The sequence below is a fragment of the Acipenser ruthenus genome, chromosome 52 (genome assembly GCF_902713425.1).
Source record: "Acipenser ruthenus chromosome 52, fAciRut3.2 maternal haplotype, whole genome shotgun sequence".
Lineage (NCBI taxonomy): Eukaryota > Metazoa > Chordata > Actinopteri > Acipenseriformes > Acipenseridae > Acipenser > Acipenser ruthenus.
Genome location: NC_081240.1, coordinates 218462 through 244857, shown reverse-complemented (window position 1 = coordinate 244857; position 26396 = coordinate 218462). Strand labels below are relative to the sequence as shown.

At 44.9% G+C, this 26396-nt stretch overlaps 1 protein-coding gene across 1 annotated transcript; it reads right to left on the bottom strand.

Annotated features, from left to right (window-relative positions):
- Positions 1 to 1278: 1278 nt before the first annotated feature.
- Positions 1279 to 26045, bottom strand: LOC117432850 (beta-1,4-mannosyl-glycoprotein 4-beta-N-acetylglucosaminyltransferase-like). The gene is made up of 3 exons (XM_059016063.1): positions 25408 to 26045; positions 6977 to 7349; positions 1279 to 4029 (listed from the first exon to the last, which is right to left on the bottom strand). The coding sequence occupies exons 2-3, from the start codon at positions 7346 to 7348 to the stop codon at positions 2677 to 2679; spliced, it is 1725 nt and encodes a 574-aa protein (XP_058872046.1). The 5' UTR covers position 7349; positions 25408 to 26045; the 3' UTR covers positions 1279 to 2676.
- Positions 26046 to 26396: the final 351 nt, after the last annotated feature.

Below are 26396 nucleotides of genomic sequence, written 5' to 3'. Positions count from 1 at the left end.
CCCCCACCTCCTATCCTTCTCTCCCTCTCCTCCCTCTCTCCCCCACCTCTTCTTCTCCCTCCTCTCCCTCTCCCCCTTTCCTTCTCCCTCCCTTCCTCTCCTCCTCTCCCCCCACCTCCTATCCTTCTCTCAATCTCCTCCCTCTCCCCCACCTCTTCTTCTCCCTCCTCTCCCTCTCCCCCTTTCCTTCTCCCTCCCTTCCTCTCCCCCACCACCTATCCTTCTCTCCCTCTCCTCCTCTCCCTCTCCTCTCCTCCCCCCCACCTCCTATCCTTCTCTCCCTCTCCTCTCCCTCATCTCCTATCCTTCTCTCCCCCTCCCTCACCTCCTCTCCTTCTCCCTCCCTCTCTCTCCCTTCATCTCTCCTTCCCCTCCCCCGTGGATAAAGGGTTCATTAAACCCCCCCCCCTCCCCCCCCACACACACCCACACACACATTCCACATGTTGCATCACAGTGTCTCATCCCTGTTCAATGTCTCTGGATACAATATGAAAAAGCAGCTGCGATGTCATGTCTTGCACAGACAGTGACAGCCCGTACAGTACGCCTGGTATTGTTCCACGCTGTCCCGCAGATCTCAGAAGCTCTCGCATCGATGTCTGTGAACCTCTTATTTTCCCTTCTTTGAGCTCCGTCATTTCAGACAGAAGTCTTCATACGATTCCCTTTTTAAATCCAGGCTTAGAGTCACAATAAATTAGCACAAAACAAAACAAAACACGACAACATACAATCAAAATCAGTAGAAATATTTTGTAAAAGAAAAATAATTACTCCCGGGACCAAAGTCCACCCTGAACGCTCCCAGTTCAAAGGAAAACCAGTGCTTAGGCCACTTCAAAACACGCAGCCTAACTGGTTTCTGTTTTAATATCGTATATTCTCTGTTTCTGTTTAGATCAGCAATCTTATCATAGTTGACCACAGTCAGTGTGTGTTTTACTACACTTTTCCAAACCTTTACTGTGGGGAAACTGTTAAGGGTATTTATCAGACTTAATAACTATCCCAGCAAAAAACACAGCTTCTGAAAAGCCTTATACAGCTGTGGTCAAACAGTTTCCCATCACCCAACAGAATTTACTAATATTGCTTCACAAAGTTGAATGAAACCTGCTGAATAATGTTCTTGAATTCCACATAGTTTTCCATATACAGACTTGCGATCTCGTTTTGTAGTTTCTTTGATTACATGACGTTAAATGATAGAGCTAAATGATGTTCATAGTTTTTTTTTTTGTAATTATGTCTGTAGGCGATTCAGAACTTTTGCCCACAGCTGTACGCTGAAGATCATTCAGCACTGAAGCATTTTCACTGGACTGAGAACGACCAGCAAATCTAAACAGAATCATCAGTAGAGAAGCACTCAGAGTATGAAACAGAAAATTAAAAACACGACAAGGAAATTAATTTAATTTTCCCTTTCGTCGGAGACCGTCTCTTCATTTTCTAAAGTGAATTCAGATCTTGTGAAAAGCCCACGTTGTCAAGGAAAACAAGTCATGCCGCTGAAATCACCCCTTAACAATGCTTCTGGTCGACGTACACAAACTGGCATGTCAACAGTGCCTGCTTCCACAGGAAGTTCAAAATGGGCCAACGGAAGGTAATTTTCAACAGAATCTGATTGTGGGATACCCATTAAATCCAGGAGAGAAAAAGTTAAGGGGGGTGTGGCAATCAACTTCCTGTGTCTATACAAGCAAACCAGAAGTCAACTAAATCCATTGAGAAGCAACTTCAAAATCTGCGATCCCTTCACCTCTTAACTGATGCAAGCTGTTTGTTTTGGACTGCCCTTTACCAGAGTTGCTCAACTCCACCGGACAAAGTTCCAAAGTGTATCGTTGTTTCAATATTGACTGTGAGCTTCTCCGATGGAGACTCCTGCTACCCAACGTTATCTAAAGATCCCAGAACGACTGTCGAGGGCTGAAGCTGCTGTGTGCTGATCATTTCACACAAGCCTGGAGTTTGGAGACATCTGTGATAAGGGACTTTGAATTGGATCCGCGTACCGTTCCGCATCTAGAATTGAGGAGAGAGCAAGCTGTTGAAAAAAACGGTTCCTTCATTTCTCTCGCTACCCTCAGCACTGTGGTGATGTCGATTCCAGCAACTACTTCAGAGATATAACAGGAGTAGTCAACTCCACCTCTTTCGTTTGATTTCAGCCTACTATCTCTGGTCATGTCGAGGGACTACCTGAATTTCCAGGACTCCTTGCTCATAGAAGCAGCAGATAAAAACGGACTGAGTTTGTGGTTTCAGTTTCACGAAGACAGACTGCTGTCAGTTTTTATTTGAAGCGAAATCTATGATCTGAATGGGGTATTTGAATGATAACATGCTGTAATATTTAGTAATTCTCAACTAGTTAAGTTGTGTTGGTTCTGAATCTAAACTCCATAGAGGCCTCTTTCTATCAGTGGTTTCTCAGTCTAGTTATAAACTGACAGAAGTTGACGGAGAAGATCACAAGAATTGAAACAAACACGCCTGGCGGTTCTGAACCCTTCAAAAGAATTTAGAATTCGGATCCGTCTTAAACCCCACCCCCACCCCCTCAGATTCCTCTACCAGACACTTCTCGTCTCTCTGGGGAGTGTCTGTTTGTTCTTTTTGTTAAGGGTGGGCTTGTGTCCCTTCCCCGTGCCTCACCCCCGTGCCTCACCCCCCTCCCTCCCTTCTGTACGGGTTTCTCAACATGTACTGATACTTCTTTGAGTTTCTCATCAGGTACTTGGGGGCGTACATGTGCTCCTTTGGGTCGGCCAGAGGGTACTCCTGCACCGTCCCGTCGAACCAGCCTCCCGTACGGATCAGGGCCCTAATGTAGTTCAGGTCTTTCTTCTCCTCGTAGTCCCCCCAGCGAGGGAAGTCTCCGTTCTGAGCGGAGACCAGTTTGAAGTAGATCCCTTCGGGCCGGAAACACCAGGAGCAGTGCCAGCCCGCGAAGTGTACGGGACTGCCGAGGGACCACTGCACCAGGATGTGCCCTGTTTCGTTCTCGTAGGCGCGGAAGCCCGGCATTGTGTAGTACTCCCGTCGCCTCAGCTTGATTCCGTCTGTCTCGTAAACCGCCCTAAGCATGGCCACCGTGCAGCCGGACACCACCTCCAGAGAGCCGGGCTGCTTCCAGAAAAACCCGTACAGGGACTTGCGCATGTGGATGGCGAACGGTTCCGTCCACCCGTCGAACAGCTTCAGGAACAGGACGCCCTCGTAGGCCGGGATCTCGTCAGCGTCGTTGATGATGAAGACGTCGTCCGGCCGGAGTCCCTGGATCCGCCGGACGCTGTCGCGCGTCAGGAAGGTGCGGAGGTAATCATCCGCGATCCAGCCGTCCTGCCGCCCACCGTCGGGGAAATGGTCCAGAAACACGTAGAGGATCTTGTGTCGGACGTAGTCGTAGGTGCCGTTCAGAAGCTGCTTCAGGAAATGCAAAGGCCTGCGGTCGCCGTAGGCCGTGAAGTTGGACTCGCAGACCACGAAGACGTCCACGGCGTCCGCCAGCTCGTGGAAGCGGACGTGGAGCAGGTCGAACTCGTGGTTGACGTTGATGGCGTTGATGGTGCGCCGCGGCTTCTCCCTGGGGGTGAGCCTGTCTTTGGTGGGCAGGTTCGAGTGCTGCACCACCGTGGGCACCCCGCAGTACGGACCGTGCCAGCCGGGCCGGCACACACACCTCACCAACCTCCGACCGCGTTTCGTTTTCGGGAGCCTGGGGCCCGTTGTGGCCCCCTCCTGCTCCTCCTCCTTGAACAGCAGCTGGCGCTGCACTGGCTTGGCGACAGGGCTGTGCCCCTCTCTCTCTGCCGTCTCTGTGCCCTGGCGGAAGCAGCGGGCTCCGGCCTTGGTGCGAATGAAGTAGGTGTTTGGCTGGTCTCGGAGGACGAAGGCTCTCCTGTGCAGGTCGGAGATCGCCTCCGGAGCACCCGGATGGGGGGCGGCTGCTCTCTGCCGCTGCCTCTCAGAGACGTCCACAACAGGAGGCTGCGCGTTGGGATCCAGGTTTAAGACCTGCGGAGGAATGGAGATGTTTCAGTGCTCAGATATTTCCCAGCCTTCATCAAAGATTATTAGCAGGTTTTGATTTAGATTTTTTTTTTCTAAAAAGCATGCTTTCTTTTCCTCAAATCCAAACTGAAAAGTTGAAAAAGTATTAGATCCCATTCTCAACTAACAGGAGTAACGTACACCCCCTGCCATGGCTTACTATTATCATCATCATCATCATCATCATCATCATCATCATCATCATCATCATTATTATTTCTTAGCAGACGCCCTTATCCAGGGCGACTTACAATTGTTACAAGACATCACATATTTTTACATACAATTCCCCATTTATACAGTTGGGTTTTTACTGGAGCAATCTAGGTAAAGTACCTTGCTCAAGGGTACAGCAGCAGTGTCCCCCCCACCTGGGATTGAACCCACGACCCTCCGGTCAAGAGTCCAGAGCCCTAACCACTACTCCACACTGCTACCCACATATGACCAACTAGAGCTGCAGGTCAGTATGATGAAGTGGTGGTGCGACTGAATATGCGTACAGCAGTATACAATAAGAATTGGGAAGAGGATAAGTGGTAATAAGAACATAAGAAAGTTTCCAAACGAGAGGAGGCCCCATTCAGACCATCTTTGCTCGTTTGGTTGTTAGTAGCTTATTGATCCCAGAATCTCATCAAGCAGCTTCTTGAAGGATCCCAGGGTGTCAGCTTCAACAACATCACTGGGGAGTTAGTTCCAGACCATTCTCTGTGAAAAAAAGTGCCTCCTATTTTCTGTTCTGAATGCCCCTTTATCTAATCTCCATTTGTGACCCCTGGTTTGTTTTTTCAGTTCGAAAAAGTCCCCTGGGTCGACATTGTCTATACCTTTTAGGATTTTGAATGCTTGAATCAGATCGCCAGGTAGTCTTCTTTGTTCAAGACTGAACAGATTCAATTCTTTGAGCCTGTCTGCAGCCGCTGCGGTTCGGCACAGCCAGTTCTATATTATTATGGGAACTGGGAAGTGTGGTTTTCAAGGTTCCTGAAATGCAGTTTCTGATTCAGCCTTGAATGTGGCAATTTAAAAAAAAACGTTTTGAGATTGAGAACGAGGCTCTGGCCGTAAATGAACTCATTTTGCTTCAGAAAGTCGAATGAAACCTGCTGAATAATGTCACGTTAAGCTCTTGAATTACACAACGCTGTGTGGCTTCCCCTATACTTCATGACAAAAAAAATAAAAATGGAAACGTGACATTTCGAAAGCACGTGAAATACTGTGCCACTATTATGGCTTCCAGTAGACTTTTGCGATATCATTTTGTAGTTCCTTTGGTTACATGATGTTAGATAAAAGATCAAAATTATGTCAATTACTCTATTTTTTTTTCAAACATGTCTCTTAAAATTCTAAGTGGTGCTAAACTTTTGACCATAGCTGTAGATGGGCAACAGATTTCTCCTTATTATTAACACCGTGTAACAATTTTTTATTTATTTTTGGTTCCTGGGTAGTAAGTGTTATTTCCTAATTGCTTATGCCTCAAAAGTATAGAAAATGGCTATCATTCCCCACAAACTTTGCTTTTGTGACCAGGACAGTGATATTTTGAAATTTACCTATTTTCCAGAACATTCCAGATAGATTCAGTGCTGAGTAAACTTGGAGTAACTTCTAGAACTTTCTAGAACTTTCCAGTAATATAAATAGTAGTATACATACAGGGGCCTTAAGCCCACCAGTTCAGTTTAGTTCCAGCTGCCTAAGTGGATACATATCTGCATTTTTCTGAGATGGCATCAAGGTCATAGGAGACTTCAAAATGGTGGCATTCCTGATGGGTCTCCAAGGCGGTTTTACCAAGTTTCCCTGCTATCTTTGCCTTTGGGACAGCAGGGACACCAAGGCGCACTACCACAGGCGGGACTGGCCACAGCGGACCGAGTTCTCTGTGGGGAGGAACAACGTCAAGTGGGAGCCACTGGTGGACCCCAACAATTTGTCTGGTGGACCCCAACAATTTGTCAGAGCTCTAGATAAGGAGTCGGCAGCCTTCAAGTACCTTCAAGACTCCCTAAGCTGTCTGAGGCAAAGGTCAAAGCCGGTGTCTTCGTCGGACCACAGATAAAGAAGATCCTGGAGTGCAATGAATTCCCCAAGAAGCTCACTAGTAAGGAGAAAGCGGCTTGGAACAGCTTTGTCGCAGTGGTTCGGGGCTTCCTGGGCAATCACAAGGCCGAAAACTATGTGGAGCTGGTTGAGACTCTGGTGAAGAACTACGGCACAATGGGCTGTAGGATGTCCCTCAAAGTCCATATCCTTGATGCTCATCTTGATAAATTCAGGGAGAACATGGGAGCGTACTCGGAGGAGCAAGGCGAGCGCTTCCACCAGGATATACTGGACTTTGAACTCCGCTACCAAGGACAGTATAACGAGAACATGATGGGAGACTACATTTGGGGGCTGATTCGTGAAAGTGATTTACAGTATAATCGTAAATCTCGAAAAACTACTCACTTCTAAATCTTTTGTAGTCATTTTTGTATTACTTTAGTATAAATACATGTTAATTTGGATTCATATGTTGTTTTTTTCTGACTTTATGTGAACGAAAAGACACAAATTCGCCCGTTTTCTCATTGGAAATAGGTAAATTTCAAAATATCACTGTCCTGGTCACAAAAGCAAAGTTTGTGGGGAATAATAGCCATTTTCTATACTTTTGAGGCATAAGCAATTAGGAAATAACACTTACTACCCAGGAACAAAAATTGTGTTACATAGTGTAATTATTACTATTATTATTATTACTATTATACTGTATTTTGAAGTATAAAAGTCTGCAATGCTAAAATCAAAGTATAATACTGCAGTACAATGTCCCACACAAAATCTAAACATTAAACAAAACTGAAGCTTGTAAAGCCACAGTTAACGCAGACTCTGAAATAAATAAACAGACCTCCTGTTTGGGGCGTGGAAGCCGGGCGTCTCCTCGCTCTACTGGAATCGGATCCACTGGTTTGGTTTCCTTGAACCCCAGCGCTGGCTCATTCTCCTCTCTCTGGGCGTGGAGGTGGTGAGCCAGCGGGATGTCGTAAAGGGGGGTGCGCAGGAGTTCGGGGGCCTGCTCGGGCTCCACGCTGGCCAGGGGGGAGTCCCCGTCCTTCCAGAAGAACCCCGACGCCATGATGAAGGACTTGATGTTGGGGTACGGGGCGGACAGCTCTCGCAGGAGGGACACGTAGTGCAGGGCCTTGTAGTAATGCAGGAAGGAGATGACACACAGACCCACCGTGCACAACAAGAACACTCTGTGACGTCGCATTTTCATCCTGGAGAGAGAGAGGGAGATAGAGGGGGGAGGGGGAGAGGTAGAGGGAGAGAGAGGGGAGGAGGGGGAGAGAGAGAGAGAGAGAGAGAGAGAGAGGGGGAGAGAGAAAGGGGGAGAGGGAGGATGAGAGAGAGAATGAGAGGGAGGGAGAGAGGGGGAGAGAGATGGGGAGAGGGAGAGGAGAGAGGGGGAGGAGAGAGGAAGGATGAGAGAGAGGGGGAGAGGGGAGAGGGGGAGAGAATGAGAGAGATGGAGGAAGAGGGGGAGAGAGATGGGGAGAGGGAGAGGAGAGAGGAAGGATGAGAGAGGGGGAGAGGGGAGAGGAGGAGGGAGGGAGAGGAGAGGGAGGGAGGGGAGAGAGGATGAGAGGGGGAGAGGGAGAGGAGAGAGGGGGAGAGAATGAGAGGGAGGGAGGGAGAAAGGGAGAAAGGGAGGGGAGAGGGGAAGAGGGAGAGGTGGGGAAGGGAGAGGGCAAGGGGGAGAGACAGGGAGGGGAAGGATGAGAGAGAGGGGGGGAGAGAGAGACAGGGGGAGGAAGAGGGAGGGGGAGGGAGAGAGAGACAGACAGAGACAGACACAGAGGAGAGAGAGAGAGAGAGATTGCTGTTTAAGTCAAGAATAATTTTAAATTATTAAAAACGACTTCAAATTGCCTTAATAAAACAAAACATTCACTGAGTAACGGTTATGTCCTCCACAATTGTAAATATTGTTTATAAACTAGATGGTAACTTTACCAGTACAGTTGTGGGGCTCGCTTTATTGGGAAAGTGGTCAAAGCAGCTGATTTGTGTCAAAAGTCACGTTGTTTACCGATTGCCTCGTGCTTAGAATGTGCGAGAATTTGAAATTTCTCAAAGTTCTATGGCAGTTAATTCAACAGCGGGAAGCAGCCTCCTGAAAGAAGTTGATGCGGATACTAAAACAGCTGCACCTCTTGATCGGTACACGCCATTCCTGTTTTGATTTCAGATTTGAATAGTTGAGAAGTAGAGGAAGATTTCATTTCCTCTAAGTATTTGTCTAACTTGTTGGGAAAGTGGTCAAAATTTCAGTTGTTTATAAAAAGTTCGAGAAAATTTAGTTGATGCGGTTACTAAAACAGGTGTACCTCTTGATTGGTAAAAGTTATTTCTGTTTTGATTTCAGATTTGAATAGCAGAGAAGTAGAGGAAGATTCCGTATACGCTCACTTTTTGTCTTACTTGTTGTGAAAGTGTTCAAAGCAGCTGATTTGTGTCAAAAGTTACATCGTTTACAGGAAATATAATGCTGGAAGTCTGGGAGTTTTTAAACAATGGGGGAAAAAGTCCCATTAAAGTGAATGAAGATGGACAAAAAAAGGACAAAAACTTAATAGTTTAAAAAGTATAAAAGATATCAAAAAGTTGTACACAAGCACACTCTTCAAGACCGGTCTACACGTTTGAAAGTTTGAACGGCGTTTGTAGCTTAAACGGTGTAAGAGGAGTAGCGTGCCAAAGAATAATAATAATAATAATAATAATAATAATAATAATAATAATAATAATAATAATATGAAGAAGAAGGAGGTTGAAGATTTAAAGTTGGAACTCTTGCTTCGCAAGCCCCACTAATAAATGTGGTTATTGAAATAAAACAAAGCTACAATGTTAACTTGTCTGCAGCACCCGACAGCGCTGGAGAGACTTGCAGTATCGTTCATGGGTTTGCAGTGAACCCCAATTTCGAAACTGATGGTCAGACTGGATGCCCTTCTGTGATACTGGAACTCACTTTGACAGAAGATACAAAGTAACCCTCTTTCTATCCACTGAACCATCAGAAAAAGGTGCTTATTTGTTTGGTTTTTTAAAATAAACTTCCCATTCACAAGTCCTTCAGTTTGAGTGCTTTGCTACATAATCATGTGACTCACTTTATATCCTTTCCGCGATGAATGAATGCTTATTCAATCCAAGTGTATTACAATGGTGAAGCAGGACATGAGTCCCGGTATGCTGAGCGGGACAAGACAGTGGATTAACCCTTTGCGGTCCTATGTGGGACCTGGTCCGACATCACAATCTTCCCTCTCCGGTCCAATGTTGGACCCTGTCCGACATCATCAAAAAGACGCAAAAAACAGGCCTCTAGTCGTTTTTTCTCCGGAAAAAGCCGAGAAAACCATTCAATGGCCGAGTGAGACTGATAGGAGTCGAGACAAGCTGAAAAAAGGGGCGTATCTCATGAATACTGACCCGACACCACATAGATAACACGAACATACACAAACAAGAGAGCTGCTTCTGCATCCAGCGCTCAAAGAATATCACAGACATCTGCAGAGCGTTTTGAGATGTTACAGTAATAAAATAACGACTCGGATCGCATGATCGAGGAGTTTGGTGATGAAACGAGCGATCAGGAGATGATTGATCGGTATGCACGACTATGAAGAGGTATGTGATAAATACAGAGAACAAGGAGAGGGGCTGGAGAAGCAGTACTGAGAGTCCTGTTGATCTGCAGAGACTTTTAAACCCGTTTTACTGTGAAATAAAATACTTTTAAACAGCGCGTCTAAAATAAACAGCGTGTGTGAAAATAAATTGGACCCGACACGCCTGACGCGCTGAATGAACGGACCACAAAGGGTTAACATGTGTTAAAAATTCACAGCCCTCATTTAAAGTGTCTCAAACGTCTGTCTTCTTGGGCTCCTCTTACAGAGACTTACATCTGAACCCACTACTGAAAATACACCTTTACTGTACTGCAGTACCAAGTCTAGATACGCTATTGTAGAAACAAAACATCTCAATAACAATATATTGTAGTATTCTGAATCAGTTTAAAAATGCTATTTTTATTATTAATAATAATAATAATAATAATAATAATAATAATAATAATAATATTATTATTTATTTCTTAGCAGACGCCCTTATCCAGGGCGACTTACAATTGTTACAAGATATCATGTTATTTTCACATACAATTCCCCATTTATACAGTTGGGTTTTTACTGGAGCAATCTAGGTAAAGTACCTTGCTCAAGGGTACAGCAGCAGTGTCCCCCACCTGGGATTGAACCCACGACCCTCCGGTCAAGAGTCCAGAGCCCTAACCACTACTCCACACTACTGCCCCTTATTTTTAATAAGAATAACTGCATACATGTAAGTTTGTTTGAGGTGGAGGGGTTGTGACCTTTTCGTGACACCCCCAAGGGGTCCCAATGCCCAATTTGAGAACCAATAGGTTAAGTTGACCCACACCCCCACCCCCACTCCCACTCCCACTCAATACACACATAACCGCTGAAAAAATGTGTAGGTTTGAGAAGCAACATCATGCTAGTAAAGCACAGATATCACACAGCACGCAGACACACATCCTGTTAGTAAAGCACAGATATGACACAGCACACAGACACACATCCTGTTAGTAAAGCACAGATATCACACAGGCCACTTTTCATTTCTGATGCATCGACAAAATATCAAAGGCTCACCAAAAATAGACCGACATCAGCAACGTGTTTCACATGTATTGCAATAGAGAAGATGTACGAAGACCTACCCCAGCTTGTGTGTATATCCTTAGACTTCACAGAAATGCACTCAAACAGGTAGCTTTTCAATACAACGGTGTGATAAAGCACTCTGAACCAACGCGTCAGCCGAAACGGGCAAAAAAGTGAAGCTGTAAAACAAGTTCTAGCCCTGCCTTGCTACCCACTGGCTCATCACACAGCACACCTGTTAGAGAGACTGCCGAACAGCTTACATTAAGATCGTTCACACTTCCTGACATTACTCCTGGTTCAGAGTTTGCTTTTCTTGTATTTTCACACTTTTCACGTTTCATATTAAAACTGGAATATTCAAATGAAGAAGAGTCTCCTTCAACAACATGACTAGACAGCCCATTCCATCCCCTCACCACTCTCTGTGGGAAGAAGAGTCTCCTTCAACAACATGACTAGACAGCCCATTCCATCCCCTCACCACTCTCTGTGTGAAGAGTCTCCTTCAGCAACATGACTAGACAGCCCATTCCATCCCCTCACCACTCTCTGTGTGAAGAAGAGTCTCCTTCAACAACATGACTAGACAGCCCATTCCACACCCTCACCACTCTCTGTGTGAAGAAGAGTCTCCTTCAACAACATGACTAGACAGCCCATTCCATCCCCTCACCACTCTCTGTGTGAAGAAGAGTCTCCTTCAGCAACATGACTAGGTAACCCATTCCATCCCCTCACCACTCTCTGTGTGAAGAGTCTCCTTCAACAACATGACTAGACAGCCCATTCCATCCCCTCACCACTCTCTGTGTGAAGAAGAGTCTCCTTCAACAACATGACTAGACAGCCCATTCCACACCCTCACCACTCTCTGTGTGAAGAAGAGTCTCCTTCAACAACATGACTAGGTAACCCATTCCATCCCCTCACCACTCTCTGTGTGAAGAAGAGTCTCCTTCAACAACATGACTAGGTAACCCATTCCATCCCCTCACCACTCTCTGTGTGAAGAAGAGTCTCCTTCAACAACATGACTAGACAGCCCATTCCACCCCCTCACCACTCTCTGTGTGAAGAAGAGTCTCCTTCAACAACATGACTAGACAGCCCATTCCACACCCTCACCACTCTGTGTGTGAAGATGAGTCTCCTTCTCTCTGTCCTGAGTCTATCTCCACTTCATTTCCAGCTGCGTCCTCTGGTCCTTGGTTTCTGTGCCGCGCATAAAGTATTGGTTTGAGTTAACAATATCAATTACTTCTAAGATTTTAAAGACTTCGATCACATCCCCCTAATTCTTTGTTCCAGGCTGAATTCTTTCAGCCTCTTTTGGAGCTCAGTCCACGAAGCCCGGGATTAGTCTCGATGTCCTTTGTCAGATTCTCTCTAGGTCCACAGTGTCCCTTTGGTAATCTGCTGAGTAGGAATTGGACAGTACTCTAGTGCGGTCTCACCACTGTATTACCCAGCCTCCTCTTTGCTTCTGTACTTCTGGCTACAAAAACCCACAAGCCTGTGTCTGAGGAAAAGCATCTCCATGGTTGAAGATTTGTTGTTCATAGTTAGGTCAATAAAATTGATAAAACTCTAAGCCAGCTCTCCTTCAAATCGCACAGCTCCGAGTATGATGCACTGAAGCAGAGATACCATATCAAGCAAACGCAGCCGAACTACAGAGTTACAAACACTAAACTGACTCCCCGTTTCAACAGGAAGTGTACAATCACTCACCCAGCCAAATACAAGAGGCTGATAATGCAGGCAGACAAACAGGTTTTAATATTTGCTTAAATCTGTGTTTGTTCCTCAGTTCCAATTTCGACAGTAACTTAAAAGCAGCCTTTTATCAATTTACAGTATTGAGTATTGCATGACTGTGCTGTATCCTTGTATTGGTCTCTGGATTGAGGGTGTAGATAGCAGGCATGCACATTTCTTAAATCCACTGGAAACTCATTTCTCAGACTTCCGGATGTTTCAGACTTCCTGTATTCCCGAGGGGTTTTGAACTCCCTGGTTTCTCTGTTGCAATGCTGTCCCAAGCGACTGCCTTTTCCGGACGGATCCAATTCTTCTCAAATCCTTACTGCTGTGATCCAGCGATGTGTTGCAGAACACACGAGGACAGGAGAGACAGGGCAGTTCATCGTTAACGTCTCTGTGTTGTGATCTAGGCAAGCTAGTTACAAATGAGCAGCAGTGTGGAGTAGTGGTCAGGGCTCTGGACTCTTGACCGGAGGGTCGTGGGTTCAATCCCAGGTGGGGGGGGGGGGGCACTGCTGCTGTACCCTTGAGCAAGATACTTTACCTAGATTGCTCCAGTAAAAACCCAACTGTATAAATGGGGAATTGTATGTAAAAATAATGTGATATCTTGTAACAATTGTAAGTCGCCCTGAATAAGGGCGTCTGCTAAGAAATAAATATTAATAATTAACAAACCAGCCAATAAACACTGTTTATTGTTAGTTAATAAATAACAAGACAGCTAAAACTGCAAACATCACAGCCCTATGGTTCAAATTGTTACTGTGGTAAATGTTTAGCAAATTAAAAGAAGGTTTTTATTAGTGGGCATTTTAACAGCTTCAATACACCAGAGAGAAAGCGTTAACTATCAAAACACAAAAGAGGAAGCCAAAAAAAGGGCGGATCTGAGCAATACACACAGCCCCAGCACCACATAGATACCACGACCACAAACAAGACAGCTGCTTCTGCATCCAGTGCTCAGAGAACATCACAGACATCTGCAGAGCGTTTTGAGATGTTACAGTAATAAAATAACGACTCGGATCGCGTGATCGAGGAGTTTGGTGATAAAACGAGCGATCAGGAGATGATTTATCGGTACACACGACTATGAAGAGGTATGTGAAAAATACAGAGAACAAGGAGAGGGGCTGGAGAAGCAGTACTGAGAGTCCTGTTGATCTGCAGAGACTTTTAAACCCGTTTTACTGGGAATAAAATACTTTTAAAACATGAGACTGTGAAGGGTTAACTATCAATGCATCAGCTACACCAGTGGGGAAACATTAAGCTGCTACACCACAACACTCAGCTCCTAGTGGGGGTAAAAACTGCATTTGCTCCAAGATAGAAATACACAGGGCCAAAAAAAATCAATAAATGGTCGCCAAATCCAATGGTTGGTGCTCCTTTACGAGCCAGCTGGGTGCTACCATTTTCAACTGCTTAAAAACAACTTGTTATGAGGCTACAGATCTATTAACACAGTAAGGTGCGTGTTCTGCTGAGCGGCTTGTCTCTGCAGTGGGAGGCTGTGTTCTCGTTTCCTCTTGTGATTACGCACGCTTGTTTTATCTCACAGCACTTTTATTTACCTAATCGTTTTAAAGGCACACAAACCAAACTGGACTTTGTATCCAAACACTAACGGAGACATGATTCCAGGGGAAGCATCTGAGGTTTCTGAAGCCAGTGTGTGTGTGTGTGTGTGTGTGTGTGTGTGTCAGCACCTGTGTGTGTGTGTGTGTGTGTGTGTGTGTGTCAGCACCTGTGTGTGTGTGTGTGTGCGGGTCAGTACCTGTGTGTGTGTGTCAGCACCTGTGTGTGTGTGTGTGTGTGTGTGTGTGTGTCAGCACCTGTGTGTGTGTGTGTGTGTGTGTGTCAGCACCTGTGTGTGTGTGTGTGTGTGTGCGGGTCAGTACCTGTGTGTGTGTGTCAGCACCTGTGTGTGTGTGTGTGTGTCAGCACCTGTGTGTGTGTGTGTGTGTGTCAGTACCTGTGTGTGTGCGCCAGTACCTGTGTGTGTGTGTGCGGGTCAGTGTGTGTGTGTGTGTGTGTGTCAGTACCTGTGTGTGTGTGTGTGTGTGCGGGTCAGTGTGTGTTAGTGTGTGTGTGTGTCTCAGTGGTTGGATGTGTGTGTGTGCGTGTGTCAGTGTGTGTGCGTGTGTCAGTGTGTGTGCGTGTCAGTGTGTGTGTGTGTGTGTGTGTGTGCGTGCGTGTGTCAGTGTGTGTGTGTTTTTGTGATAAATCTGCACACTGCTTTGTACCATTTGAACAGCAAGTCAACACCAGGACTATTTTCAGGAAAGCTTGTGAACTAAAACATTAGTGTAAGAAACCACACGCACACACCCACACACCCACACCCACACCCACACACACACCCACACACCCACACCCACACACCCACCCACCCACACAGTGAGACGGAATTAGAACATAAGAAAGTTTCCAAACGAGAGGAGTCCATTCAGCCCATCTTGCTCGTTTGGTTGTTAGTAGCTTATTGATCCCAGAATCTCATCAAGCAGCTTCTTGAAGGATCCCAGGGTGTCAGCTTCAACAACATTACTGTGGAGTTGGTTCCAGACCCTCACAATTCTCTGTGTAAAAAAGCGCCTCCTATTTTCTGTTCTGAATGCCCCTTTATCTAATCTCCATTTGTGACCCCTGGTCCTCTTTTTTCAGGTCCCCTGGGTCGACATTGTCTATACCTTTTAGGATTCTGAATGCTTGAATCAGATCACCTCGTAGTCTTCTTTGCTCAAGACTGAACAGATTCAATTCTTTGAGCCTGTCTGCATACGACATGCCTTTTAAACCCGGGATAATTCTGGTCGCTCTTCTTTGCACTCTTTCTAGAGCAGCAATATCCTTTTTTGTAACGAGGTGACCAGAACTGAACACAATATTCTAGGTGAGGTCTTACTAATGCATTGTAAAGTTTTAACATTACTTCCCTTGATTTAAATTCATCACAATATATCTGAGCATCTCGTTGGCCTTTTTTATAGCTTCCCCACATTGTCTAGATGAAGACATTTCTGAGTCAACATAAACTCCTAGATCTTTATCATAGATTCCTTCTTCAATTTCAGTATCTTTCATATGATATTTATAATGCACATTTTTATTGCCTGCATGCAGCACCTTCCACTTTCCTCTATTAAATGTCATTTGCCATGCGTCTGTCCAGTTCTGAATGCTGTCGAGATCATTTTGAATGACCTTTGCTGCTGCAATAGTGTTTGCCACTCCTCCTGTTTTTAGAGTACAATAAAAAATGAAGCTGTTACGAATTACAAACCCAGCATCAAAACATCTTAGACAAACACCAGAGTCCTGGTTCTGTTTTTAACATTATCGAGTTAGATTTTCCCCGTCACAGAAAGAAGACGGTGATAAATATTTAACTATCCCTTCAACGTGTTCTCCAAGTCTGAAAAGAAAAAGGTCTTTTCTGAAGATTGGAATGGGATGGAAAGAGGAGGGAGGGAGGGAGGGAGGGTGGAATGGAAAGAGGAGGGAGGGAGGGAGGGAGGGTGGAATGGAAAGAGGAGGGAGGGAGGGAGGTAGTTATATTGTTCATAGGGAAGGGGACAATGGCTTTTGCGTTTGTTATGTTCTGTCATTTTATTTCTGTTTTATTATTTCTGTTTTGTATTGTAAAAGCTTTGGCAATACCCGAGCGCTCTCGTCATGCCAATAAAGCATTAATGAATTGAATTGAATTGGAGAGGGGGAGAGAGAGAGAGGGGGGAGAGGAGGAGGGGGGAGAGAGAGAAAGAGGGGGGGAGAGAGAGAGAGATAGAGAGAGAGAGAGAGGGGGGGAGAGGAGGAGGGGGTAGAGAGAAAGAGGGGGAGAGAGAGAGAGAGGGGAGAGGAGGAGGGGGTAGAGAGGAAGAGGGGGAGAGAGAGAGAGAGAGAGAGAGGGGAGAGGAGGTGAGAGAGAGGGGAGAGGGGAGAGAGAGGGAAGCGAGAGAGAGGGGGAAGAGGAGGTGAGAGAGAGGGGGGAGAGAGAGGGGTGGGAGAGAGGAGGGGAGAGAGAGAGTAAGAGGAGGGGAGAGAGAAAGAGGGGGAGATAGAGAAAGAGAGAGGGGGAAGAGGAGGTGAAAGAGAGAGGGGAGAGAGAGAGGGGGGAGAGAGAGAGGGGGGAGAGAGAGAGGGGGGAGAGAGAGAGGGGTGGGAGAGAGAGGGGTGAGAGAGAGAGAGAGAGGAGGGGAGAGAGGAGAGAGAGGAGGGGAGAGAGAGAGAGTAAGAGAGAGCGGGGGAGAGGAGGGGAGAGAGGAGAGAGAGGATGGGAGAGAGGAGAGAGAGGAGGGGAGAGAGAGAGAGAGTAAGAGAGAACGGGGAGAAAGAGCGGGGGAGAGAGAGGAGGAGAGGAGGGGAGAGAGAGGAGGAGAGGAGGGGAGAGAGGAGAGAGAGAGGAGAGAGAGTAAGAGGAGGGGAGAGAGAGGAGGAGAGGAGGGGAGAGAGAGGAGAGAGAGGAGAGGAGAGAGAGAGAGAGAGGAGAGAGAGTAAGAGGAGGGGAGAGAGAGGAGGAGAGGAGGGGAGAGAGAGGAGAGAGAGGAGAGAGAGAGTAAGAGAGAATGGGGGAGAGAGAGCGGGGGAGAGAGAGGAGGAGAGGAGGGGAGAGAGGAGGAGAGGAGGGGAGAGAGGAGAGAGAGGAGGGGAGAGAGAGGAGAGAGAGGAGAGAGAGAGTAAGAGAGAATGGGGGAGAGAGAGCGGGGGAGAGAGAGGAGGAGAGGAGGGGAGAGAGAGGAGAGAGAGGAGAGAGAGAGTAAGAGAGAATGGGGGAGAGAGAGCGGGGGAGAGAGAGGAGGAGAGGAGGGGAGAGAGAGGAGGAGAGGAGGGGAGAGAGAGGAGAGAGAGGAGGGGAGAGAGAGAGAGAGAGAGAGTAAGAGAGAACGGGGGAGAGAGAGCAGGGGAGAGAGAGGAGAGGAGGGGAGAGAGGAGGGGAGAGAGAGGAGAGAGAGAGGAGGAGAGGAGGGGAGAGAGAGGAGGAGAGGAGGGGAGAGAGAGGAGAGAGAGAGAGTAAGAGAGGACGGGGGAGAGAGAGCGGGGGAGAGAGAGGAGGAGAGGAGGGGAGAGAGAGGAGAGAGAGAGGAGGGGAGAGAGAGAGAGAGAGAGTAAGAGAGGAGAGGGGAGAGAGAGACTGGACATCCATCCAATCACACTGAAGGGGCGTGCCCAGGGGCAGGGTAAACTCAGTGGACAGTCCGTTGTTACGTCACAGCTGCAGGTACTGTGGATTTTGGTTGCCGAGCAACATACAGTAAATACCAGCAGGAAAATAAAACACTTTTGACAGAACTGAAGACAAAAACTGAGGAGCGAAACATCAGAAATATTTTTTTATAAAACCTAAATTGTAACCCCACCCCCCCTCGTTTTGTATTAATTTTGTTAAAAAAAACTGTTAAAATATAATATATGTAGACCAAATAAAACGTTTTGCTTTATCTTTTAAAACTCTGTATGCAGTTAATTTATCAAAAAAAAAATGCTTGTTATAGTAGCAGGTGCAGAATTATTTTCAATGTGCAGTTTAGCACAAAATTATATATATGACCTAATTTACATAATTAAGTGTATTTCATATTCACTGTACACCCACAGCCCACCATTCTGCATAATTTTTATTAATATATTGCTAACTACTTGCTGTATTGTACAACGCCAGGAAGTCTGAAATTAAAGTGAAGGAACCTCCTACTCTTTCCTGATTGGCTGTTGGTAGGTTACGTCACAATCTGTGGCTGCGCGTGACCGTCTTCATTGAAAACCATCGCTTTTGGTTCTCCTATATAAAATCACGCGGCTCGCAGAGAGAGAATCGCTTTCTCTCGCATTCTCTTCTCTAGTTTACTATCCCAGTCTGCATGAAACATCCCCTTTAACACACACCACAACACCAGAAGACATCCCCTTTAAGAGCCACCCTCGTACAGCACTGCTGCTCTAGAAAGAGTGCAAAGAAGAGCGAGCAGAATTATCCCGGGTTTAAAAGGCATGTCGTATGCAGACAGGCTCAAAGAATTGAATCTATTCAGTCTTGAGCAAAGAAGACTACGCGGTGATCTGATTCAAGCATTTAAAATCCTAAAAGGTATAGACAATGTCGACCCAGGGGACCTGAAAAAAGAAACAAGGACCAGGGGTCACAAATTAGATAAAGGGGCATTCAGAACAGAAAATAGGAGGCGCTTTTTTTACACAGAGAATCGTGAGGGTCTGGAACCAACTCCCCAGTAATGTTGTTGAAGCTGACACCCTGGGATCCTTCAAGAAGCTGCTTGAGATTCTGGGATCAATAAGCTACAACCAAACGAGCAAGATGGGCCGAATGGGGGCCTCCTCTCGTTTGGAAACTTTCTTAAGTTCTTATGACAGGCTTGAGGCACAGAGACTGAACTGCTCCCTCACCCCCTAAGAGAAATCAAAGCTCACCTCCACCGGAAAGTCAAACAAGCCATGTCCTCAACCGTCCGCGTCGATTCCCAGCTCTGCAACTCAAAGCAACGAGCTTCCAAAGCAAACAGGGGCACAGCCGACTGTGCTTCACAAACACAGTGCCAAGAAACTCCACGTCATCTCTTTTGTAATCTGATTTTATGTTTATTGTCAGGTAGGATAAAGGCTACAACAGTAAAACCAGACTTGCAGCATTCTTAAGCCCCTGGAGATCCCAGACTCAGGTATCAATACTAAACTTTTATCCAGAGCTGTGTGCCATACTGTGTTTGGAATCTCTTCTACAAGTTTAACGCAGCAGAAAGATGCTACGATAAGGCAGTTTTGCACTGTAGCCCCGGGGCGAAATCCCAGGTTTTGAAATTGTCAAACAATAATAAACCGATTATAATCTGGTGGGAGGTTCTGCTAAGCGGCTTCACTTTACAAAAGTCCAGGGACTTCGGAGACAGGGCTGTGTTCAAAAGGCAAGGAGTGTTCTGTCGTGGAACTGTGCAAGTTAACTTTTATTGAAGTGTGTTACGAAGAGAGATCTTTCAAGATGGCGGACAACACAGCACTGGGGTTGTTTTTGAATGAAATTTGTGCAGAAAATCTGCTGTTTAATGCCTCTATAGCACTTAAGAAATTTTACAAACGAGAGGAGGCCCCATTCGGCCCATCTTGCTCGTTCGGTTGTTAGTAGCTTATTGATCCCAGAATCTCATCAAGCAGCTTCTTGAAGGATCCCAGGGTGTCAGCTTCAACAACATTACTGGGGAGTTGGTTCCAGACCATCACAATTCTCTGTGTAAAAAAGTGCCTCCTATTTTCTGTTCTGAATGCCCCCTTTATCTAATTTGTGACCCCTGGTCCTTGTTTCTTTTTTCAGGTCCCCTGGGTCGACATTGTCAATACCTTTTTTAGGATTTTGAATGTTTGAATCAGATCGCTGCGTAGTCTTCTTTGTTCAAGACTGAACAGATTCAATTCTTTGAGCCTGTCTGCATACGACATGCCTTTTAAACCCGGGATAATTCTGGTCGCTCTTCTTTGCACTCTTTCTAGAGCAGCGATATCCTTTTTGCATCAACAGCCATGAATTCAAACACATGCAAGATGTTTCTATTGTATGTAAGTGTTGTTTTATAGCAAAATAACAATAAAAAAACAGAACCATTTATTTTTTCAACAATTATGCAACCCAGTAACATTTTTATACAGCGAAAAGATTAAAAAATCTAAATAATTTATTTCTTCAATGATTCTGTCTGCTGTTTGTTGATGTTTTTTCTCTTCAATATGATTTAAGTCTTACAGTACACACATTATGTTTAAAATGTGCGCTTGGTTAGATAGAGACGGAACACTGCAAAAGTACCTAAGTTTTGTAAAATTCTCTGATTCCAACGTCCACGTTCTGCCACGAAAAAAAGGGGTTCATGTTTTCGCTGTAGCCTATGCTGCTGTGATACACTGTGAAGCCGAATCTCGCAGAAACAGCAAGTTTCGAATGTGGTAAAGCATAGGGAAGCATTGTAAAGCACAGAGAGGTGTGGTAAAGCATAGGGAAGCATTGTAAAGCACAGAGAGGTGTGGTAAAGCATAGGGAAGCATTGTAAAGCACAGAGAGGTCTGGTAAAGCATAGAGAAGCATTGTAAAGCACAGAGAGGTCTGGTAAAGCATAGGGAAGCATTGTAAAGCACAGAGAGGTCTGGTAAAGCATAGGGAAGCATTGTAAAGCACAGAGATGTCTGGTAAAGCATAGGGAAGCCTTGTAAAGCACAGAGAGGTCTGGTAAAGCATAGGGAAGCATTGTAAAGCACAGAGAGGTCTGGTAAAGCATAGTGAAGCATTGTAAAGCACAGAGAGGTCTGGTAAAGCACAGGGAAGCATTGTAAAGCACAGAGAGGTCTGGTAAAGCACAGGGAAGCATTGTAAAGCACAGAGAGGTCTGGTAAAGCATAGGGAAGCATTGTAAAGCACAGAGAGGTGTGGTAAAGCATAGGGAAGCATTGTAAAGCACAGAGAGGTCTGGTAAAGCATAGGGAAGCATTGTAAAGTACAGAGAGGTCTGGTAAAGCATAGGGAAGCATTGTAAAGCACAGAGAGGTCTGGTAAAGCATAGGGAAGCATTGTAAAGCACAGAGAGGTCTGGTAAAGCACAGGGAAGCATTGTAAAGTACAGAGAGGTCTGGTAAAGCATAGGGAAGCATTGTAAAGCACAGAGGGGTCTGGTAAAGCATAGGGAAGCATTGTAAAGCACAGAGAGGTCTGGTAAAGCACAGGGAAGCATTGTAAAGCACAGAGAGGTCTGGTAAAGCACAGGGAAGCATTGTAAAGCACAGAGAGGTCTGGTAAAGCATAGGGAAGCATTGTAAAGCACAGAAAGGTCTGGTAAAGCATAGGGAAGCATTGTAAAGCACAGAGAGGTCTGGTAAAGCATAGGGAAGCATTGTAAAGCACAGAGAGGTCTGGTAAAGCATAGGGAAGCACCTGAAATGACCAATGCTGTAACCTAGCAACAGACTTTCTAGGCCAGGCAAACAAACTGAGAAATTTCTTTTGGTATTAAAAGACGTTTCCGTGTTATTGTTTGTGTTCAATTAAGCAAATAAGAATAATTGCTCTTTTTTTGGTTTTGATGGTTAGAGCAAGTTTTTGTACAGCAATTCAAACGTAGCATTACAATTCAAACACAAGGGTGAGGCATACCCCATAAGACAGCATTGAAGTCAGGATTATATAAGAACATAAGACAGTTTCCAAACGAGAGGAGGCCCCATTCAGCCCATCTTGCTCGTTTGGTTGTTAGTAGTTTATTGATCCCAGAATCTCATCAAGCAGCTTCTTGAAGGATCCCAGGGTGTCAGCTTCAACAACATTACTGGGGAGTTGGTTCCAGACCCTCACAATTCTCTGTGTAAAAAAGCGCCTCCTATTTTCTGTTCTGAATGCCCCTTTATCTAATCTCCATTTGTGACCCCTGGTTTCTTTTTTCAGGTTGTTCAAGTCCCCTGGGTCGACATTGTCTATACCTTTTAGGATTTTGAATGTTTGAATCAGATCAGCACTCATGACTTCAAGGTGAAGCCTCACACAGTGTCTAAATGGGACAGTAAACGACTCGATGAGTCTAACTCTTATCTGGAGCGCTGGCAAAATCCTGACTGTCATGTGCGTAGGCTGTACCCAAGGAAAGGGAACCTGGGTTGGGTTGAACACAACTGGCCTTCATCCGAAACCAGATATTATGATAATCATACTTCCCTAAGTGCTTTTTCAAAACACCAGATCTGTGACAACAGCATGACAAATGAACACCTGTTTTAAAAACCACAGGTACAAATATCCCACAATGCCTCTTGATCAGGAAACGTTGACGGTTTCCTGATCCATTATAAATATCATATGGGAGATACTGAAATTGAAGAAGGAATCTATGATAAAGATCTAGGAGTTTATGTTGACTCAGAAATGTCTTCATCTAGACAATGTGGGGAAGCTATAAAAAAGGCCAACGAGATGCTCGGATATATTGTGATGAATTTAAATCAAGGGAAGTAATGTTAAAACTTTACAATGCATTAGTAAGACCTCATCTAGAATATTGTGTTCAGTTCTGGTCGCCTCGTTACAAAAAGGATATTGCTGCTCTAGAAAGAGTGCAAAGAAGAGCAACCAGAATTATCCCGGGTTTAAAAGGCATGTCGTATGCAGACAGGCTCAAAGAATTGAATCTGTTCAGTCTTGAACAAAGAAGACTACGCGGCGATCTGATTCAAACATTCAAAATCCTAAAAGGTATAGATAATGTCGACCCAGGGGACTTCTTTGACCTGAAAAAACAAACCAGGGGTCACAAATGGAGATTAGATAAAGGGGCATTCAGAACAGAAAATAGGAGGCACTTTTTTACACAGAGAATTGTGAGGGTCTGGAACCAACTCCCCAGTAATGTTGTTGAAGCTGACACCCTGGGATCCTTCAAGAAGCTGCTGGATGAGATTCTGGGATCAATAAGCTGCTAACAACCAAACGAGCAAAGATGGGCTGAATGGGGCCTCCTCTCGTTTGGAAACTTTCTTATGTTCTTTATAAAAATGCATTGGCAGTTATGACCAGAGATGAACGAGGGCGCTTCAAAACACTCTTCAAAAACCTGCCAGGCCTAGAATGCAGACAGGAAGGCTGAAACACTAAAGAGTGTAAAATCACAAAACGCACACACAGGAGAAGCAATAGGGGTGTCGACAGGGCAATAGGGGTGTTTTAGATCCTCCACTGAACCTGGTAAGCTATTCCATGCATTTATAACCCTCTGTGTCAAAGTTTATCCAAACTTCTGCTCGAAACTTCCTTTTACTCAGCTTCCATCGATGCCCCTTGTTCTCCTCTCTTAAATTTGAAGTCTCGGTTCACTTTATTCCATGTCTGATTTTCAAGTCCCCTCTCTCCCTGCTTTTTTCGAGGCTGAAAAGATTTTAACCTGTCCTCGTAGGTTTTGTAACTCAGTCCTGGGATCAGCCTAGTTGCCCTTCTCCTGTGTAATAATATATTTTATAGAGTGAAAGGCTCAAAACTGCACACAGTATTCTAGGTGGGGCAGAACTGTGGCATTGTCCCACGCTACTCCACTACTCCGCTCGCTCCACTGGCTCCCGATCACCGCTCGCATCCAGTTCAAGACTCTTGTACTCGCCTACAGATGCCTTGACCAGTCTGCACCCAGCTACCTCCAGACCCTCATCTCTCCCTACACCCCCACTCGACCTCTCCGCTCCTCCTGCACTAGAAGACTGGCTCTACCTCCGCTACGCTCCCCTGCCTCCAGAGCCCGCTCCTTCTCCACCCTTGCTCCGCAGTGGTGGAATGACCTTCCTACAGATGTCAGGACTGCCCAGTCCCTGACCACATTCCGGCGCCTCCTCAAGACTCACCTCTTCAAACAGCACCTGTAGAACTCCTCTGTTTGTATCCTGGGACACTATCACCCTTCATTTAAATGTGCTTTATTTTGCTCTTATCTGCCCCCTATTTTACTGCATTTAATCCTGTACTTCAGAATACTGTAATCTGCCAAGTGTTTAACCTGTAGTACTTTGTATTTAATCACATCCTGATGTAACTATCACTATTTAATCATATCCTGATGTAACTATCACTATTATCTGCTGTATTATTGAATTGTGGTTTGTCACACTTGAACAAAAGTTACTGTATTTCTTGCTCTTATTGTATTACTTGTATTGTAACACTTGAAATGTATTTGCTTACGATTGTAAGTCGCCCTGGATAAGGGCGTCTGCTAAGAAATAAATAATAACTGTATAACCTTAACATGACCTCTCTGGACTTGTATTACACACTGTAACATTGTGTGTGGTTTATTGTATGGAATTGGATTAGACACAGATTAAGATATAGGTTAAGGATATAGTAAACTACATGGATTATACAGAGCATAAAAGAAAGTGGTCATAATTCTTCATATATTCAGTCTGTGCGCTGTGTGTTTCTGTGTATGAATGCAGGTCTGCCTTATACAGCATAATACGCGTCACACTAAAAAATAACACAGATCGAGCGATGCTGTAGAATTAAATGTTTAAATAATACGTATTTTTTTTTTTAAAAAAGGTGCATTTGTCATTCTAGCTTTTAAATGAGGTGCTGTAGGGTTATTAAAGGCTGGGTCGTGTTTATAGTATATTTGTTTTCATGTAAATTACGGGTTTCCCTGAGAAATCTCTCCGAAACAGCAGCATAGACAGAAATATCTGAGGGGGAAAAACAGCAACACAGCTTCCGAGCCTCTCACACCTCAGACAAAAATGAAAGAAAGATCCAGGACCGAGCTTTATGACCAAAAAAAAAAACAACAACAGGGTGATATAAAACTACTTCCAGTCTGCAGAATAGGAAGCATACAGGCTCATAATAAATACAGGCGCTGCGGAACTCTACAGCTGAGGTAAACTCCGGCGCCCTCTGCATTTTATCATCGATAAATACAAAACACAACGATACAGTGACAATATAAATATACGTCTACGTGTATTTCCTCAAGGTAGCTTAGTTTAACGCTACAGTAATTATTTTAGCCGTTTCACGTTGACAGCACAGGAAAAAACCCAGAAAAACCTACACCGAAATTACCGCTGGGCTTCATTTTCACAAATCATCAATTTGCCAACCAGTTTATTTTATATACAACCGCTACAGAATCGCGACACGACCACACATTGTCGCGACACGATATTGCAACACGCACGAGTGGTTGAATAATAATAATAATAATAATAATAATAATAATAATAATAATAATAATCATGAGAAACGCATTTAAAAGCAGCTTACCCATTGCCTGTTCGGGTCTCTCATATATTCACAGCCGTGTTGTTCGTGTAAGGATGGATATCCATTAACCATTGAGCAATTCTGCATATTTCACAGCCGATCCTCATTATTACTCCTGTGTAGGTTGATGAGACGCGAAACTGCAGCATTTTTGGAGTCGTGTGTGTGCCTTCCCTTTACAAACGGCACGGTCGCTTTGAAATATAAATAACCGCGCACGCACATATCAATACTAATAATATTGCATTTAATGCACCCCTGCAAAGGGTAGCCCTCGTCTTTACATTACATTTGCTCGTATATATTATTGCATTGCTCCCGGTCTCCGTGCATTAGTATTGCAGACTCCCCGAGCTAGCGAGCTTGCAAGCTGGGTTACAATGACGCCTTTTCATATACAATTCAGGACCCCCCCTCCTTCCCTCTCTCGTTTTTCACAGAGGAAATGAAACAGCTCCGCCCCTGTTTTTTTTTGTTGCTAGTATCGAGGAGAGAAATAATGTAGCGGTGCATCTGATATCAAACATTAATTAAACACAGCGCGTATGTCTTTGTGTTGTTCCTCCAGTATTGAGCAGAGCGCCATTCAGTCTCTCTTTCTCTCTCTCTCCCTCCCTCTCTGGTTGCAATTGTCAATTCTGATTCAAAATGACCCTTTTTAACAAAAGCAACCATTGTGTTATTTCTTAACAAAACGGAGGAGAAAGAGAGAGAGAAAGAGAGAAAGAGAGAGAGAAACACCACACGGGAGGGGGGCCACCCTGGACGCGATAAACTGTAAACCCCCCCGCTTTAAAAAATAAATAATACATATTTTTTTTTTAAAAGGCGAAACAGTGACATTTGTGGTTTGTAAGTTTAATTTTGTGACTTTATTTTTTTATCTCCGTGGCAACCGAATTGTTCCCATGATGCACCAGGCAGTGTAAGAAGTGCCGATTCATTTTTATTTATTTATTTATTTATTTATTTATTTATTTATTTATTTA